Source organism: Poeciliopsis prolifica, unplaced genomic scaffold (assembly GCF_027474105.1).
Source record: "Poeciliopsis prolifica strain line A6 unplaced genomic scaffold, Auburn_PproV2 SCAFFOLD016, whole genome shotgun sequence".
NCBI lineage: Eukaryota > Metazoa > Chordata > Actinopteri > Cyprinodontiformes > Poeciliidae > Poeciliopsis > Poeciliopsis prolifica.
The window spans coordinates 10,783,269-10,797,685 of record NW_026562391.1 but is presented as its reverse complement, the minus strand read 5'-3'; the positions used below and the strand labels follow the sequence as shown (position 1 = coordinate 10,797,685).

The window sequence follows — 14,417 nt, the reverse complement described above, 5'->3', positions numbered from 1 at the left end:
ACAACTATATTAGGGATAAACTGGCTTTTAATAATAATAAAAAAATCATTTTGTTGCTAAATTGTTGCTTCAGTATGTCCTGGCTTATGGACAGTGGAAAGTGCCAAATGACAGTTGTGAAATGATTATTTAATTGTGTCATCAATTTATTGAAACAATAAACAATACATTTACAATTGATCAAACTTTGATGTGTTTATTAGTAAAAAAAAATAAATAAAAATAATAATAAAAAAAGAATGCTTTTTATATAACTAGAACTTTTTAAGTATTTTGCATGTATTGAAAGTCATTTTGTATTCTAGAATATGAAAATTACTTCATACTTTTTGTGCTTAATTAAATTTTTAAAATATTTGATCACATTTATTGTGATGTTATAAAAATAAATTATCACATTAGAATGAGATAGTATCTCAAAAATAATGGTATAATTTATGTTTGGGGTTTTTTTTGTTGTTGTTGTTTTACCAGAGTGCCAGAAACTGGTTTCCATATTAGCCTGTACTTTTGCTTTTAGTAGAATATTTTTTCATACTTGAGTAGAGAATGTGAGTACTTTGACATTTCTGGAAATGTTTTACGCCCCAGTGTCAAAACATCATTCCTATCATTCCTAAATCTCATTTGAAAAGTAATCTACAGTTTGACTCAGCCAGACACCACATGGCGTAGCTGAATTTAACAGCGCTCGTGAATGCACCATGATGCAAACGTGACGTTGAGGCCTTAGCGGAAGTGATGCAGTTCACGTCCTCCATCAGCTAATCCAATTTGACAGTGCGAGATGTCTCTGACCTGTGCCGAACTGACGCAGTGATGCAAAGCTGAAACTCAGGCGGATTTCGGGTCAACTTTAGTCGGTTGAATCAAAAGGTGAGATGGATCCGTCCAGGAGGAGCGAAAGCGACTGGCAGGGGCTGCTGAATGAGGTGAGACTGAGGAGAGAGCGTGGAAATGTCCACTAATGCATCCACTAATGGAATACATTTCCAGCAACACACAGTAAGGTCACTTTATTAAACTAAAACTAACAGTGTTCAAGTCGCGGGCAGCTTTGAAGCCTAGTTCATTTTAATATGATGTGTACAAATCTCTGCTGTTGCAGTCTCTATAAAGCTATTTCAAGATGAGGAAATGCATGTTTATTTCCTTGTAGCTTCATTGACGAGTACAGTGGCAGTACACAAGTACAAGTATTCCAGCATAACTTTTCAATATTTTGACACGTCACAAACTTTCTGGGAAACATAAGGTAACACTATTTGCACTAAATGTATTCAGTGGCTTTGAATCAATGTTTTGCACTTTGTGCTCCAATTTACAGAAAATTTAATTTTTTCTCCGTCATTCTTTTTAGTCAGATAAGCAATTTCAATTTACTCCACACAGGATTTGTTACAGCTCCTTCGATCTCAGTATCATCTTTGAACAGTTTTGCTGTCGGTGCTTAATTAACGCAAGCCCACAGTCTGATGCCGCCACTAACATGTTTCACTGGAGATTGTGTATTCTGGGGGATTTGCAGTGTTGGCTTTCCTGATGTTTAATGCATCAAGGTCATGACTTGGTACGCTTGCCAAGTTGTGTCATGTTTTTTCCATTTTTGAATTATTGAACAGTGTGCTGTAAGATTTATTTTTTGATTGCAATGTTGTTTTATAACCTAACTTATCTAAAACTTTCTCTCTGATCTGCCTGTGTTCTTTAGGATTAGGGCCATGTTAAATGTTTACTTTATGGATTCAGAGACTGTAACTTTCAGGATGAAAACTAATGTCACGCTACGTCTTCTTTCTGTGCAGTTCTTGGTTTGTAAACGTAAGCTGGACAGTAAAAAGGAAGCTCTTCTGATACTGTCTAAGGAGTTGGACACCTGTCAGCAGGAGAGGGATCAGTACAAACTGATGGCCAACCAGCTCCGGGAGCAACACCAGGAGCTCAAAAAGAAGTACAGAGAGCTCATTGTAAGCTGTAGTTTAAAACATTTCTTATAAGAGAACAGAACAGAGGATAGAATCAGTGTTTACATTCTGCTCTTCATGTTTACAACTTGCAGGATGGGGATCTCTCTCTGCCACCTGACAAAAGGAACCAAGTGAGTAATTTCATCCTGATTATATTGTTTGCACGGTGCTCAGACCTTGCTTTAAGTTTCCAGTGACACCACAGACATTCAGCAGAATAATATGCACACACAGCCTGTGTCTTTGCTGACATAGCAGCTGTTTAAGGACCAGGTGAGACAGTATTGATGACAGAGTGGAAGCCTGCTGACTTAGCCTCTTTATGGGGGAGAAATTATGTTTTCTCATACATAATATATACATAATAATAATAATAATACAGAAATCCCAGATCTTGTTTACATGTTATTATTTGTGCTTTTTGTCACTCAGGTGAATTTAGCTCAGCTGCTGAGGGACTCCAGAGAACGAAGCAGTCAACTTTCTGAGGAGATTAAAGAGCTCAAACAGCGACTGCTGGAAGCTCAGGGAGACAACAAGGTATGACTTTTATCGCATCAATATGCAGCTGTTACCAAAATGTGAGGGATTGACTGAGAGTTGATTGGAGAAAAACAACATAACATTTTAGAGCTCTTTTGCTGTCTTCCTGCAGCTTCTGCGGATGACCATCACCAAGCAGAGGCTGGGGGATGAGGAGGTCGGAGCTCGACATTTTCCAGCGCACGAGAGAGAAGATCTTGTGAAACAGCTGGAGCAGGCGAGGGAACAGGTGACTACTTGGTTTAGACACCTAGCAGGACATTCACCAACAGCGTTGCCATCATTTAATCAGCCCGCACCTTTTTATAATTTGTGCTGTTTTAGCAAATATAAAGGCAGCTAGGCTGTACCGTTTTAATGGCCGAATGTCAGCAGTGTGCTTTGTGAATTGAATGTATGTTTTTTTTTTTGCTTTACTTGTAAGTGAAAGTAGAACATGCTGTCTAGTTTTAGGAATTGTTGTTTATTATTGCAGCATATTTTATTCTTGCAGAACGAGGTGCTGGTGCACAGCGTAAAGTCGCTGACGGACGAGCTCCAGGATGTGCGAGCTGAACGGGACGTATTCCAGCAGAAGGCTCACCGGCTCAACGTTGAAATGAACCACATCGTGGGGAACAATGAGAACCGATTCATGGATATAGACGCCCTGTGCATGGAGAACAGGTGGAGCGAGTTTTAAAAACCATTTTAATGGACTCCATGCATAGCTCCTTGTTATCAATACTTTCTTGGTTCAGTTATAAATATGCTCTCTTTTTTATTGGCTAACTCAATATTACTGAGGCATTCCTTATGGCAGATTTTTACATTTTTACAGGTACTTGCATGAGAGACTCAGTCAACTTCAAGAAGAGGTAAACCTGCTCAAAGGAAACTTGGTGAAATACAAGGTAGCTTCAATTACTTTATTTTTTCTTTTCTATTATTGCTCTTTTTTTACATTCTGTTAAAACACAGCTTTATTTATTTATTTATTCAATGCAAACTTTACTCTTGATGATAAATTTCAGAGTGCTCTGGAGAGCAGGAAGAACTCTAAAATGAGCGGCAAACCCAACAGCAGTGCTCTGACTGGAGTTCTTTCTGCTAAACAAGGTCAGAAATCTCACATAAACAGATTTGTTTCTAAATCTTGATTAGCCTTGTCTCATGATGAATGACCTTTTGCTGTGAACTGTAACTGTTGGGGTGGGGATTGCAGTGAAGGAGCTCTTGCTATCTGAGGAAAACGGCTGCAGTTTGCCAGTGACTCCTCAGTCCATCTCAGACCTCAAGTCTCTGGCAACGGCTCTGCTGGAAACGATCCACGAGAAGAACATGGTCATCCAGCACCAACGCCAAATCAACAAGTACTGAAATCGATGCTCTTTTTCATGACCCATTGTTTAGTCTTTAAATTTGTGGATCTGACATTAGCACAAATGTTTGGTTTTTTTTGTCAGTGAACGTGATGATTGTGTTTTGTTTTTTTTCCTCCATTGTGATTAGGATTCTTGGAAACCGAGTGGCAGAGCTGGAGAAAAAACTCAAAACTCTTGAGATTTCTGGATTGTGGAGTCTTCCAGGTGGATACACAAATCTAGGTTTAGATAACTCAGACATTTTTGTCTCTAACCAGTGACGTGAACAATAACTTTCTCTCCTCATGCTCTTTTTCTCTTCGCTGCCTGGAGGCCTGACTTATAATGTATCTCTTGGAGTATTTGGAAGTATGCTCTTCTAACAGCAACACATTTTATTTCACCCAAGTTTAAATTGAGTGTTTTTTGCATTACTTCTTATGTCTCCAAGCATTTACTCCAGGTGTGACAGTACATGTATATTTGTAAAACAGCAGTGGTACAAATTTAGTTTTGTGTATTGAATCAAATTAGGAATTGTAAACAAGCTCATTCCAAGCAGCAATATGTTTTTTATTTATTTATGTTTAGTACAACAATAGCAAATAGTTAAAAAAAATTATGTACATAAAGACAATAATAACAAAACGTATTCTTACCTTGTCGACTTTAAGCTTTAACTCAGTGTGTTAGGCTAAGGGAAGAGTTGATTTACATATTTCTGTTCCATTTAAGATGCTTTTTATTTATTTATGGATGCATTAACAGATTTACATGAACATTTGCTGAGAAATTTAAAGATGCAACCCTAAATGGCCTATTTACACAGTTGATCAACAACAGCAAAAAAATAAAAAATAAAACAAAAGTTGATCTGGGGGATAGTTATCAGATCAACTTTAAACTTTCTATAGTTGGTGCTTTACACACCAAAGCATTGTAAACATAGCTGTTGATATCGGCAGGAGCATAACGACTTTTAAATGATCAGCATTTTGTGTTCCTGGTGATGTATAGCAGAAAATGAGCAGTGGACGTATAGAAAGCCAGAAGGGTCACAACCTTTGTTTTTTAACACCTGGAGCAAATTTAATAAATGCTGTTACATGCACTAAAAGTCGAGGTTTTCCCCTTGGTGATTAAATATTTCTAAGCCATTTTTTTATGCATTTATTTTTATTTGGCAAAAGAAATAAGTTACATGATACATGTACTGTTACAGCCCTATTATTCACTCTTGCTTCTCTAATTTAACATGTTTAATTTTGTTTTGCTAGTAGGGGTGCACTGACTTATTGGCCAGCCAATTTATTGGTGTCAATTTTCTTAATTTTAAATATTATTTAAAATTAAGTGGTAAGATAATTTTTACATGTGAAGCTGATCTTATCCACTGATGTTATCGACCTCCGCAAAGGTTTAAAAATCATCCACTCTGCTTTTCTTTTCTCTCATGAGAGAGGTTTGACTGACATACCGGTCAACCAGGTCATGTTTGCAAGTTAACAGTTATACAATAGTCACCCCATTATTGTCAATTCAGCAACTTTCTTGATATATTAAACAACATTTCAGACAAAAAATATGGTTTCAGCCAAAATCGGAATCGGTAAGTTAGGCTTTTAAAAGATCAATAATTGCTGATCAGCCAGAAAACTGCATGCAGTGCACCCCTATTTGCTAGATATTGTTTTCATAACGTAGCCTTTGTAGCTGTTTTGGAATTACAACAAAACTGCAGCTACTAATATAGACTTACGAATAATGCTACGTAAACTCAAATATTATAAAAACTAACTTTACATAATATTTTGTGATAATAGGAGGAAAAGATGCTATTATCCTGAACCCACATTTACCTGAACAAGTCGAGTCACTTGATCCTCCCCAACAGGAAGGTAAATAGTTAGTTGATGCACTTATCAGCTTTAATTGCCTGTAATGACACTGTACCAGAGAAATATTAACTTTTTTTTGTTTGTTCATTTCTAAAGGTGTCAGTGTTTCTGCAAGCGTCCCAAACCAAGTCTGTGCAACTCCAGCTAGGTCAGATTCTCAAGAAGATGCACAAACATCTACCAGTCTGGAAACATCTCATCTCAACCTTTCAGAGCAGCTTCCAGTGGAAGAACCAGCAAGCCCTGAAGCAGAAGCAGCAAACAACAAAGACTGTCGTAAACACGACAGCTCACAGACGACAGCTTGCACTGCCCCGTTATTGAGTGACTGCGGTCCTGAAACGGCCTCTCTGTGTGAACCCCACCCACCACCTAGTCTCAGTCAACCATCAGACAGATCTGAACCAATCACAGGAGGAGACAATAAGTCAGAAGAATCCAACAGTGGGGTAGAAATGGTTGAAATAGAGTCTGACGTGATCAATGAAATCAATAACATTGATAGGCAGCAGAGTAACATTCAGTCTGATCAGGAGGCACATGTGTATGACATTGATGATGCTCACAGTCTTCCGGGAGATGCTCTCTTGTCTCGTAGCATTTAGGAAAAGATCCTGTGGATCAAAATCAGGTTTCTTAACTTGGTCGGCTGTTCTTACTTTGGTGAGATTTCTGGTGTGTCTCTTATCCCCACCTTTTGCACATTCTGATCGCAGGACTGCTGAGCCATACATCTGTGTGTGATTAATGAGCATCCTGTTTTAAACTGCTGCTATAACAGCGCCTACTGCTGGCTGTAGGGATTTTATCCCCATCTATGAAAAAAACATTACATAAACATGGAAAAACTATAGTAAGACAAAGCACAGAGTGGATTGTGCTAAAAGTTTTAATCTACAAAACAGTTGCTCTGAAACTAGTTCACAGTGAAGGAAAGAGCACTCAGATTTTGTTTTTGATCATGTTGATAATTTTGTATTTATAGCACATATTCTATAAATGTTGTCATCTCTGAAACTTGAAATAGATACAGTGCTGACCAACTTTGTTAGCACCCTTTTTAAATGCATCTTAAAATAAATTTACCTTTTATCGCTGTAATATAATCTCTAAAATGCCAAATGAGTACCTTTATTGTGTAGGAAAATTAAAGCAACTTTAAGATTTTTTAACAGAATCACTGCTACCCCAGTGTTAGCACTCATGTTGTCAATACATTGCACAACTGCCTCTTCCTAAAATGGCACACAGTCTTATACATCCTTTCACAAGGCTGGAGTATAGCAAGACAATTGTTTGACAATTTGTCTTTGTACAATTTTCTCAGATCTTTCACCCTTTATTTAGTTCACCCCGCAAGTTTTCGATATGTTTGTGGACTGTGATGTCCATAGCAGAAGACAGATTTTTTCTGGCTTTGCAGTTTTGTGTTGATCTGAGCTCGTTTCAGATCATCTTTCTAGCAGTTTTCTAGCAAAGAATTGTGTTGAATGTTATTCCAATGGGGTCTTATTGTTATGCACGCGTAGCAAAGTTTCCAAGGCTTTAAAAAAGAACCAGGTCCACAGCATTACAGATCCATCACTGTGTGAGGTGAGTTTCCACCTATTCATTCTTGCAAACTAAGCCCCCCTGAATTGTTTTCAACCAAAAAGCTCAATCTTAAGCTCTTGCATGTAATTGTAATGGTGACTTGGTAACGCTCAAATACCATTTTATTTTTTTTCCCACCAGCGACTTATTAAATACAAGTATGTTAATTATTGAATTAATGCACTTTTTAATTTACACTTATCAGTGTGGCTTTTTAGTCCATTACTCTGGGTCCCAATAAATTTACATCTTTATGTAAGCATTACTTGACCCTGTGCTGTGACATAATTTTGCTCTTATTACAGAAGCACCTTATTGCACAATAAAAACATCATAACAAATGTCTTCCATTGTAATTTAACATAAAGAAAAGATTTGCTTTATTGGTTACTTTGTGAGAATAGCATTTGACATAAAAGCACAATGTGCATACATATGTGATAAGCTGCCATGGAGGACAGACTAAATACTGTTTCATGAATATTTGGATTGTTTTCTTACACATCTGATAAACGTCTGTAAGTCTGTTTAAAACAAACCCAAAAAAAAAAATGCATACACACAAGTGCCAGATTATGACATTTTATAACAGACTCAATACTCGGTTTTTATATTGATTGCTATGAATTGTTAATGTTACAAAATATGCTAGTTGCTATCCAATATGTATTATCCAGATAATTAAAGTAAATTTCAGAGGAGTAGTAAAGTGATTAAAGTTCAAGTTAAGGTCAACAAACGTTCACATATAAACTGTGCTAATTATGGCATATTTGGCTTTAAATTGGATTCTTGGTAAACCATGAATTCACCGTCCTTGAGAGGATACTCCCAAGTACTTGGATAAATTCTGTGTTGAACAACACTTCTTTCTTGTGAGCCTAATTCCTCCTGAGCTGCCTTGCGAAACGCTCATTTTGCATATTCCAGGGGCTGGAGGAGGACATTCCGATGACGCAGCAGGCAAGCCTGCGGCCTGCGTTCCCGTTGAGCAGGCTCCCGATGTCTCCGCCGAGCCCCAAGTCGTCTCTCTTCTCATGGATCACCACCGCTCTTCCGAGGGCAGACAGGCCTCCAAACAGGGTGGCCTTTGATTCAATCAGCTCATTGATTCGTCCTTCCCGTGAGATGAAGTTACCGAAGTCTCCTGGGTGTTTAGGATGGTTCACACCAAACGGGTTGTAGTGACCACCGGTTGAGTCGCATCCCTGACTCAGGTCTCCGTACTGATGGATGTGCACGGCTCTGGGTTCTGGAGCATCCTCTGTTGAGAAGCCATTGAGCCGAAGGAGGACTTGAAGCTTTCCCTCAGACTGATCCTGTTTAAACAGCACCTGCCCGTACACCTTGGGAAGCCCCTCAGGAAGTGAAGTGCTGGGTCTCACTTTGCAGACTGCATACAGAGTGCCATTGTATTGAGAGACCTCTGGAGGAAGGAGAGTATCGCTGTTTGCTGAGATGCATTGACAACTGGCCAGCAGTACTAGCAGAGCAGTTTGCACTCCACTCGATGACCTGGAACATAACAGGATTAGAAGAACAACTCAAAAGAGTGGATTACAAAACCATAGAATGAGCAAACAGCAACTTGAATAACAGATCTTTATAGTAAATAGCTTTTACTTTCATAGCGCTTAAGTCATACACACACACATCCACACGCTGATAGCCACTTTTGCCCCGTGGCAGTTTGACTTGCACTGGGGCCTCTGATCACCATGAAAGTTGTGTTTGACTGTTTAAACAGTCTTGTGATAAGAGACTTGCATCACTGACACTGACGAGATTTTAGTTTAGTCATATTATGCAAACCAAGATGTTTTCAAAAATAAAAGCATATGTAAATGTTTGCTAGCTGTTTGTTAACCTAAAACACAAAGTTTATTGTATTTTAATCTGTTAAATTATAAAAGCACATGGATTCCAGATCTGGTAACAAATGGCAACAAAGTCCAGTCCATGCACCTATTAATGATTACATTATTTAAGTTGTGTTGAAGCAAAGATATAAATTACAAAGAAGTAAGCAAAAAGAAAAAAAAAAAAGATTTTTGAATATAGTTATTAAAAACTTTTTTAACTTACATGTCCAAACTTGGGAGCTGTAAGTCAACAAAAAAAATCTATTTTTTATTTTTTTTACTTAAGAGTTGGAAATTACAAGAAGACTGAGTTGTTTTACAAAAGCAAAAAAGAGAGAGCGCGACTTGAAACCAAAGATTCAGTCCTTTCCCTGCTTAAACAAATGCAATTATAATTGATGGCTGATTAACAAGCTCTTACTGAAGTCATCTGAAGCTGGCGTGTGGAAACATTTAAAACACGCTATGTGATGTTTGTCGCAAAAAAATAAAAAATAAAATAAAATAAAAAAAAATAAAATAAAAATTTAACAGTTTGGAAAGTAGTTACGTAAGTTCCTAATGTTGGCATGGCTTCGATGATTTATAAGACTAAAAAAATAAAGGGGGGGGGAGGGTTTCTAATCAGGCAAATCTGAAGTAGTTATGCAGAAAGCAAAAGGATGCACTTGTAAGATCGCACACTTACCTGTTAATGCGCATGATCAGCAATGGAAACAAGACTTCAAGCTTCAATGTGTCTTTACGCTGTTGAACGGCAATATAATGGTTCTCTGAAAAAGACACGATGCCACTGTTTCCTAACAGTCCTTGCGCGTCAGTGGGCATTTAAAGGCAGAGGGTGGAGCGCAGCGCAGCGCCGTTCCCACATTCTCTTTCTTATTGGTTAGGGGGGATGAGCGTGTTTGTCTGTCACGCATGTTTTCTTAGAGGAAAAATATATATAATTACAGATGTCTTCAATCGCTGCCGACTCAAAACACGATTTATTTAATTGCCATAGATTATTGCTTTTGCGCAAGCACTTGCGTGTGTCAACAAGAAATGATTCAAAACAAGAAAGTGCAAAAAAACAAAAAAAAAAAAAAGGAAAAAAATAGGAAGAAATGTCTGCAAGCAATTGCAAGTTGTCAGGGCGCTGTCAACTCATATGTACTGGATTACAATAGGCTACTAGATTTTTATGTGCATAGTGTTTTAGTAAGAAAGCATGATTTTATCGCACAAAGTCTTGATGCCAAAAGTCAGGCGACGCTTTTCCAAAATGATTACGAATTAGTATGATCATCTCAATAAGGTTTTGACAGTTTGCCTGTCTGTTAAGGACTTACAAACTTGTAAAATGTTGACCAAATTCATTTTTGGTCAACATTCAAGACCGCTAACAACCTTCCCAGGACTGGACATCTGCAGTTCACTGTTTAGAGAAGATGCAAGGAGTTCCGTCTCAGACTCTGCAGCTTCAATTCCTGGCCTCATGGGTCAGTGTCTTGTAACTCTTAAATTTCTCTCTACTACGCATCCTCAGAACCAGAATCGAGCATGGAGAAACAGCATTTTTGTTTTTCTGCTCCTCTAATCCAGAACAAACTTCCTGAAAATTGCAAAACAGCCAAGATACCATTTGTGTCTCTAAACCTGCATGGACTTAGCAGATTATAACCTTGTTGGAAATTAATTTTAAATTCTAGGTTAATGCAAACAGCAATGCTCATTTGAATTGCTGTTTGCATTCTAACGAGCATTGCTCATGCTCATTCTCTTTCTGATGAGCATTGCTCATGCTCATTAGAAGCTCATGCTCTAACGAATGCACGCAGCAATCATTAAAAGACATAAAACACACAAAGTTAATAGTTGAGAATTTTTATTTTAAAGTGAAAAATGCTCCCTAGTTCATTTCAGTCAGAACCATCAATGGTAGATGGTCACATCTACTGTTGTGACCATCAACGGTAGATGGTCACAACGATGCGTATCTTGAGCAGCTGGGAAAGTCTTTCCTGTACCAAGTTTGTGAATCTTTTGAAGCGGCTACGAATGGACCTAACATTTGTCGGATGAGCATCAGGTTGTGAGGACAACCTTTCAGTGACTGTCTCTTCCCAACCCTCTGCAGAGCTGGTAGGTTCTTTAAGACTCTCGGTGGCTGACTCGGAGGAACGTTTCTGCTTCATCTCCTTCCACTGACGCAGGCAAGAGTTCAGGTAGACCTCTAAATAACACCCGTATACTCTCTTTTCGAAACTAGAAATGGGACGTTTAAAAATGAGTCAGGGACATGAAAATGTGAATGAAGACCAATGTTTGAGAAAACTGGGTGAAAAAGTCATAGAACATACCTATCAGAGAAATGCTTTAAGCTCAGTTCTGATAAAGACCTTCTGGGTTGGTTGGGTGGAATAATTTGACGAAGCGTCTCCAGGGGACTAAGGAACAGATCTGAGTAACTTGAGGCCTCAGTGATGGACCTCATGGTCTTGAAAGAAATGTGTTCAGGACCTGAAAATTAGGGGGAGGGGGGAAATCGTTGCCAGTTCTGTTTTGATGTTCACAGAATTATTCTGTAATATTCCTTATGTTTGTATTAGGAGGTGATCCTCCTTGAAAGGTAGATTCTAGACTCACCTTCCAGATCCCCGTCTTGTTTATTCCGTAATCTCTGATCAGTTCCTGGACTTTTTGCAGAAATCCTATAAGATGGTGGCATACTTTCTGTACCAGTATCTCCAGAAATGTAGGGTTTCTCTGCTCCAACAGCTGGATCAGCATTGCTTTGCTGTTTGTTTTCTTTCAAAGATGGATCCATGTCAAAGAAGAAAATATTTTTCTTAAATCTGTAAAACTGATTGTAGCTGCTAGAAGTATCAGCATTTCCTTTTACAGTTTCCACAGATCCCACGTGACGCTGCAAGGGACCTGGTGAGTTGTACTCTGTGACGGTATTCCCACCTTGGCGGAAGTTTATTGTTTGGAACGAGCCTGTAAATGAAAACAGATTCTTTTAAATGGTTCAAACTTATTTTTGTTTCACAGCCAACCCAAATATCATCAACCGAGCAACGTTTGACGAGACGTCGGTTTGACACATCAAAATAACAGTTAGATTCTACTTGACTTACTCTTTTTTGCTTTTTCTTTCGTATTTTTAAAGATTTCACCTGGTTTTATCTCACATAAATCTTTTCCACTGGACTCAATGGCAGTTTTCATGCTGTTTTTTGCCTTTTTTTCTGTATCAAAATAATTCTTCTCAACATCAGAAAAATTAGGTAGTATGTCTGGGGAGGAAGTTAACACAATATTATCGTCAAACTTTTGATTTTGGTCCAATATATTGGACCACAATGAGCTGTGTTCAAGAGAAGCATGGACAGATTTTGTTTCAGATTGTTCTGCCTCAACATCCAGCTCTTGCTGTGCCTCCTGACCATCCATTTCTGCTGATTTAATGTGCTTCTTTCTACTTTTTGGTTTATGAAACATCCTTCTATGAGATTTTCCTTCCTTGTCAGCAGATTTGGGCTCAGTTTCATGTGGAGGTTCGCTGACTGTCTGTTGATGTTGGTGAACAACTCGCTGGCTTTTAAAAAGCCTTTTAAATGCTGATCCTTTTTTTGGCTGATAGTGGGAAGCCTTTGTACGTGTAAAGTCTCCAGCTCCATCTTGATGATCTTTAGTCTTTGAACTAGAGGTTGATGACAACAGCTCATCCAAGTCAGCAGTAAACTGTTTAGGTTGTCCCGAACCTAATATGGACATGTGTGCAGGGTCAGAAGCTGCAGTTGTGTGAGGAGACAGAAAGGAAACAGCTTTGCTCCTTCTCTTAGTGGGAGGTTCCACTCTTTTGCTCTATGGAAATGAAGAAAAATACTTCAGTGTAATCAATTACCCAAAAATACTTACTATAGTCATTCAGATGGTCGCAAAAATGTTTTATCTGTCTTAGCACACATTTGCAAAAATAAAACAAAACATTTGAGATTTTAAGACACATTAGGTGTCTTCTGTTCACCACAAATCAGAGAACTGCAAAGTGGATGAAACACTTACTTAATTTAATACCAATTGTTTAGAGTTGCTTTTGAACCATAATTTGAGATGTATCGATCATTTTGATCATGTCATTGAACAAAATGTAATGTTTGTTACATATTTCCCAACTGGTGACTACATAATATTTAATTTTTATAAAAACATTATGACATAAAATGTTTGGATAAAACATTTATACAAATATTCAGTTTGCATATTTTTTGTTTGTTTGTTTACTTGTTTGTTTATTTACTTGTTTGTTTGTTTGTTTACTTGTTTGTTTGGCTGGCTGGCTGTTGGTTGGTTGAATTCAAACTGATTTCAATTTACATCTTTGAAATATATGTCTGATAACAGCTGTAGCAGCCATCTGAAAACTTTGGGTGACCTCACAAGCTTAAAGTTAACAGTTAATTTGAATGAAAACACATGCCTGTGTTTATTGTAGCTAAAGTGTGCCATACAACTAAGCCATAAAATAAATCTAGATTTCTGTAAATTTTGTATAACAAATTATAGATAATTTTAAGGTCAAAGTGATGTAACTTTACTTAAGTCTTAAATTATATATATATGTTTTTTTCATCAGCAATCATTTTCGATAAATGCCTTTTACATGTATCTAAAATGTACAAAATACTGAAAAATTATGCTGAGAGGTAGAAAATAAAAACATGACCTAAAATAACAGCAATATACAAGTACAAATGATCATTCAGTCATCCATCAATATGTGTATTTATATTTTACCTTTCTGAAAAGAAACATCACAAGATTCTTGTTCTTGCTCTGTTAGTGAGACAACTGTGATCAGTTTCAAACTTCTTCAAACTCTGTTGGAGTAAGACCTTGAGATGTGGATTTTCTGCTCTCGTTAGTGAAAATAAGGACAGAAGAATTCTGCATCACTGAAAAATTCTCTCCTAATTCTTGTAATTATAATGTCACAGATGAGTGATGTCACAACTGATTGACATGTTGAACTAGATTAAATCTAGAATTAGATTAATTCACTAAATGCTTTGCGAAATCATGCAGATATACTAATGTCAGACATATATATTTATATCACACACACACACACACACACACACACACACACACATATATACACTACCGTTTCAAAAGTTTGGGGTCACCCCATTCAGTACTATAGCTTCTGTGAGGAGCTAAACT

General features: G+C 37.6%; 3 protein-coding genes across 4 annotated transcripts; 1 reads left to right on the top strand and 2 right to left on the bottom strand.

Annotated features, from left to right (window-relative positions):
• The first annotated feature begins 758 nt into the window (after window positions 1-758).
• LOC129367119 (coiled-coil domain-containing protein 149-like) lies at window positions 759-7,609 on the top strand. 2 transcript variants are annotated; one of them, XM_055041392.1, is made up of 13 exons: window positions 759-932; window positions 1,806-1,967; window positions 2,060-2,098; window positions 2,400-2,507; window positions 2,623-2,739; window positions 3,004-3,176; window positions 3,331-3,403; window positions 3,524-3,608; window positions 3,715-3,862; window positions 4,002-4,078; window positions 4,187-4,222; window positions 5,677-5,751; window positions 5,848-7,609. In XM_055041392.1, exons 1-13 carry the CDS (start codon window positions 882-884, stop codon window positions 6,354-6,356), a joined length of 1,653 nt encoding a protein of 550 aa, XP_054897367.1. In that variant the 5' UTR covers window positions 759-881; the 3' UTR covers window positions 6,357-7,609. The 2 variants fall into 2 exon arrangements, with proteins under 2 accessions (XP_054897367.1, XP_054897369.1); XM_055041394.1 differs by lacking the exon at window positions 4,187-4,222.
• An 80-nt stretch (window positions 7,610-7,689) lies between these two features.
• On the bottom strand, window positions 7,690-10,017 carry LOC129367120 (extracellular superoxide dismutase [Cu-Zn]-like). The gene is made up of 2 exons (XM_055041395.1): window positions 9,895-10,017; window positions 7,690-8,859 (listed from the first exon to the last, which is right to left on the bottom strand). Exons 1-2 carry the CDS (start codon window positions 9,906-9,908, stop codon window positions 8,226-8,228), a joined length of 648 nt encoding a protein of 215 aa, XP_054897370.1. The 5' UTR covers window positions 9,909-10,017; the 3' UTR covers window positions 7,690-8,225.
• A 1,039-nt stretch (window positions 10,018-11,056) lies between these two features.
• LOC129367091 (uncharacterized) lies at window positions 11,057-14,136 on the bottom strand. Its single transcript, XM_055041342.1, has 5 exons — window positions 13,992-14,136; window positions 12,329-13,058; window positions 11,835-12,188; window positions 11,549-11,708; window positions 11,057-11,453 (listed from the first exon to the last, which is right to left on the bottom strand). The coding sequence occupies exons 1-5, from the start codon at window positions 14,007-14,009 to the stop codon at window positions 11,156-11,158; spliced, it is 1,560 nt and encodes a 519-aa protein (XP_054897317.1). The 5' UTR covers window positions 14,010-14,136; the 3' UTR covers window positions 11,057-11,155.
• Window positions 14,137-14,417: the final 281 nt, after the last annotated feature.

Bases quoted from the DNA above. Each gene is read 5' to 3' on its own strand.
- LOC129367119 (XM_055041392.1), top strand. From the start codon at position 882: ATGGATCCGTCCAGGAGGAGCGAAAGCGACTGGCAGGGGCTGCTGAAT. The intron at 2,740-3,003 runs GTGACTACTTGG...TTATTCTTGCAG, and splicing joins TGGAGCAGGCGAGGGAACAG to AACGAGGTGCTGGTGCACAG. The intron at 4,223-5,676 runs GTATGCTCTTCT...TTGTGATAATAG, and splicing joins ATCTCTTGGAGTATTTGGAA to GAGGAAAAGATGCTATTATC.
- LOC129367091 (XM_055041342.1), bottom strand. The intron at 12,189-12,328 runs GTAAGTCAAGTA...TTTCATTTACAG, and splicing joins GAAAGAAAAAGCAAAAAAGA to GCTCGTTCCAAACAATAAAC. The intron at 11,454-11,548 runs GTATGTTCTATG...TCCCATTTCTAG, and splicing joins TTAAAGCATTTCTCTGATAG to TTTCGAAAAGAGAGTATACG.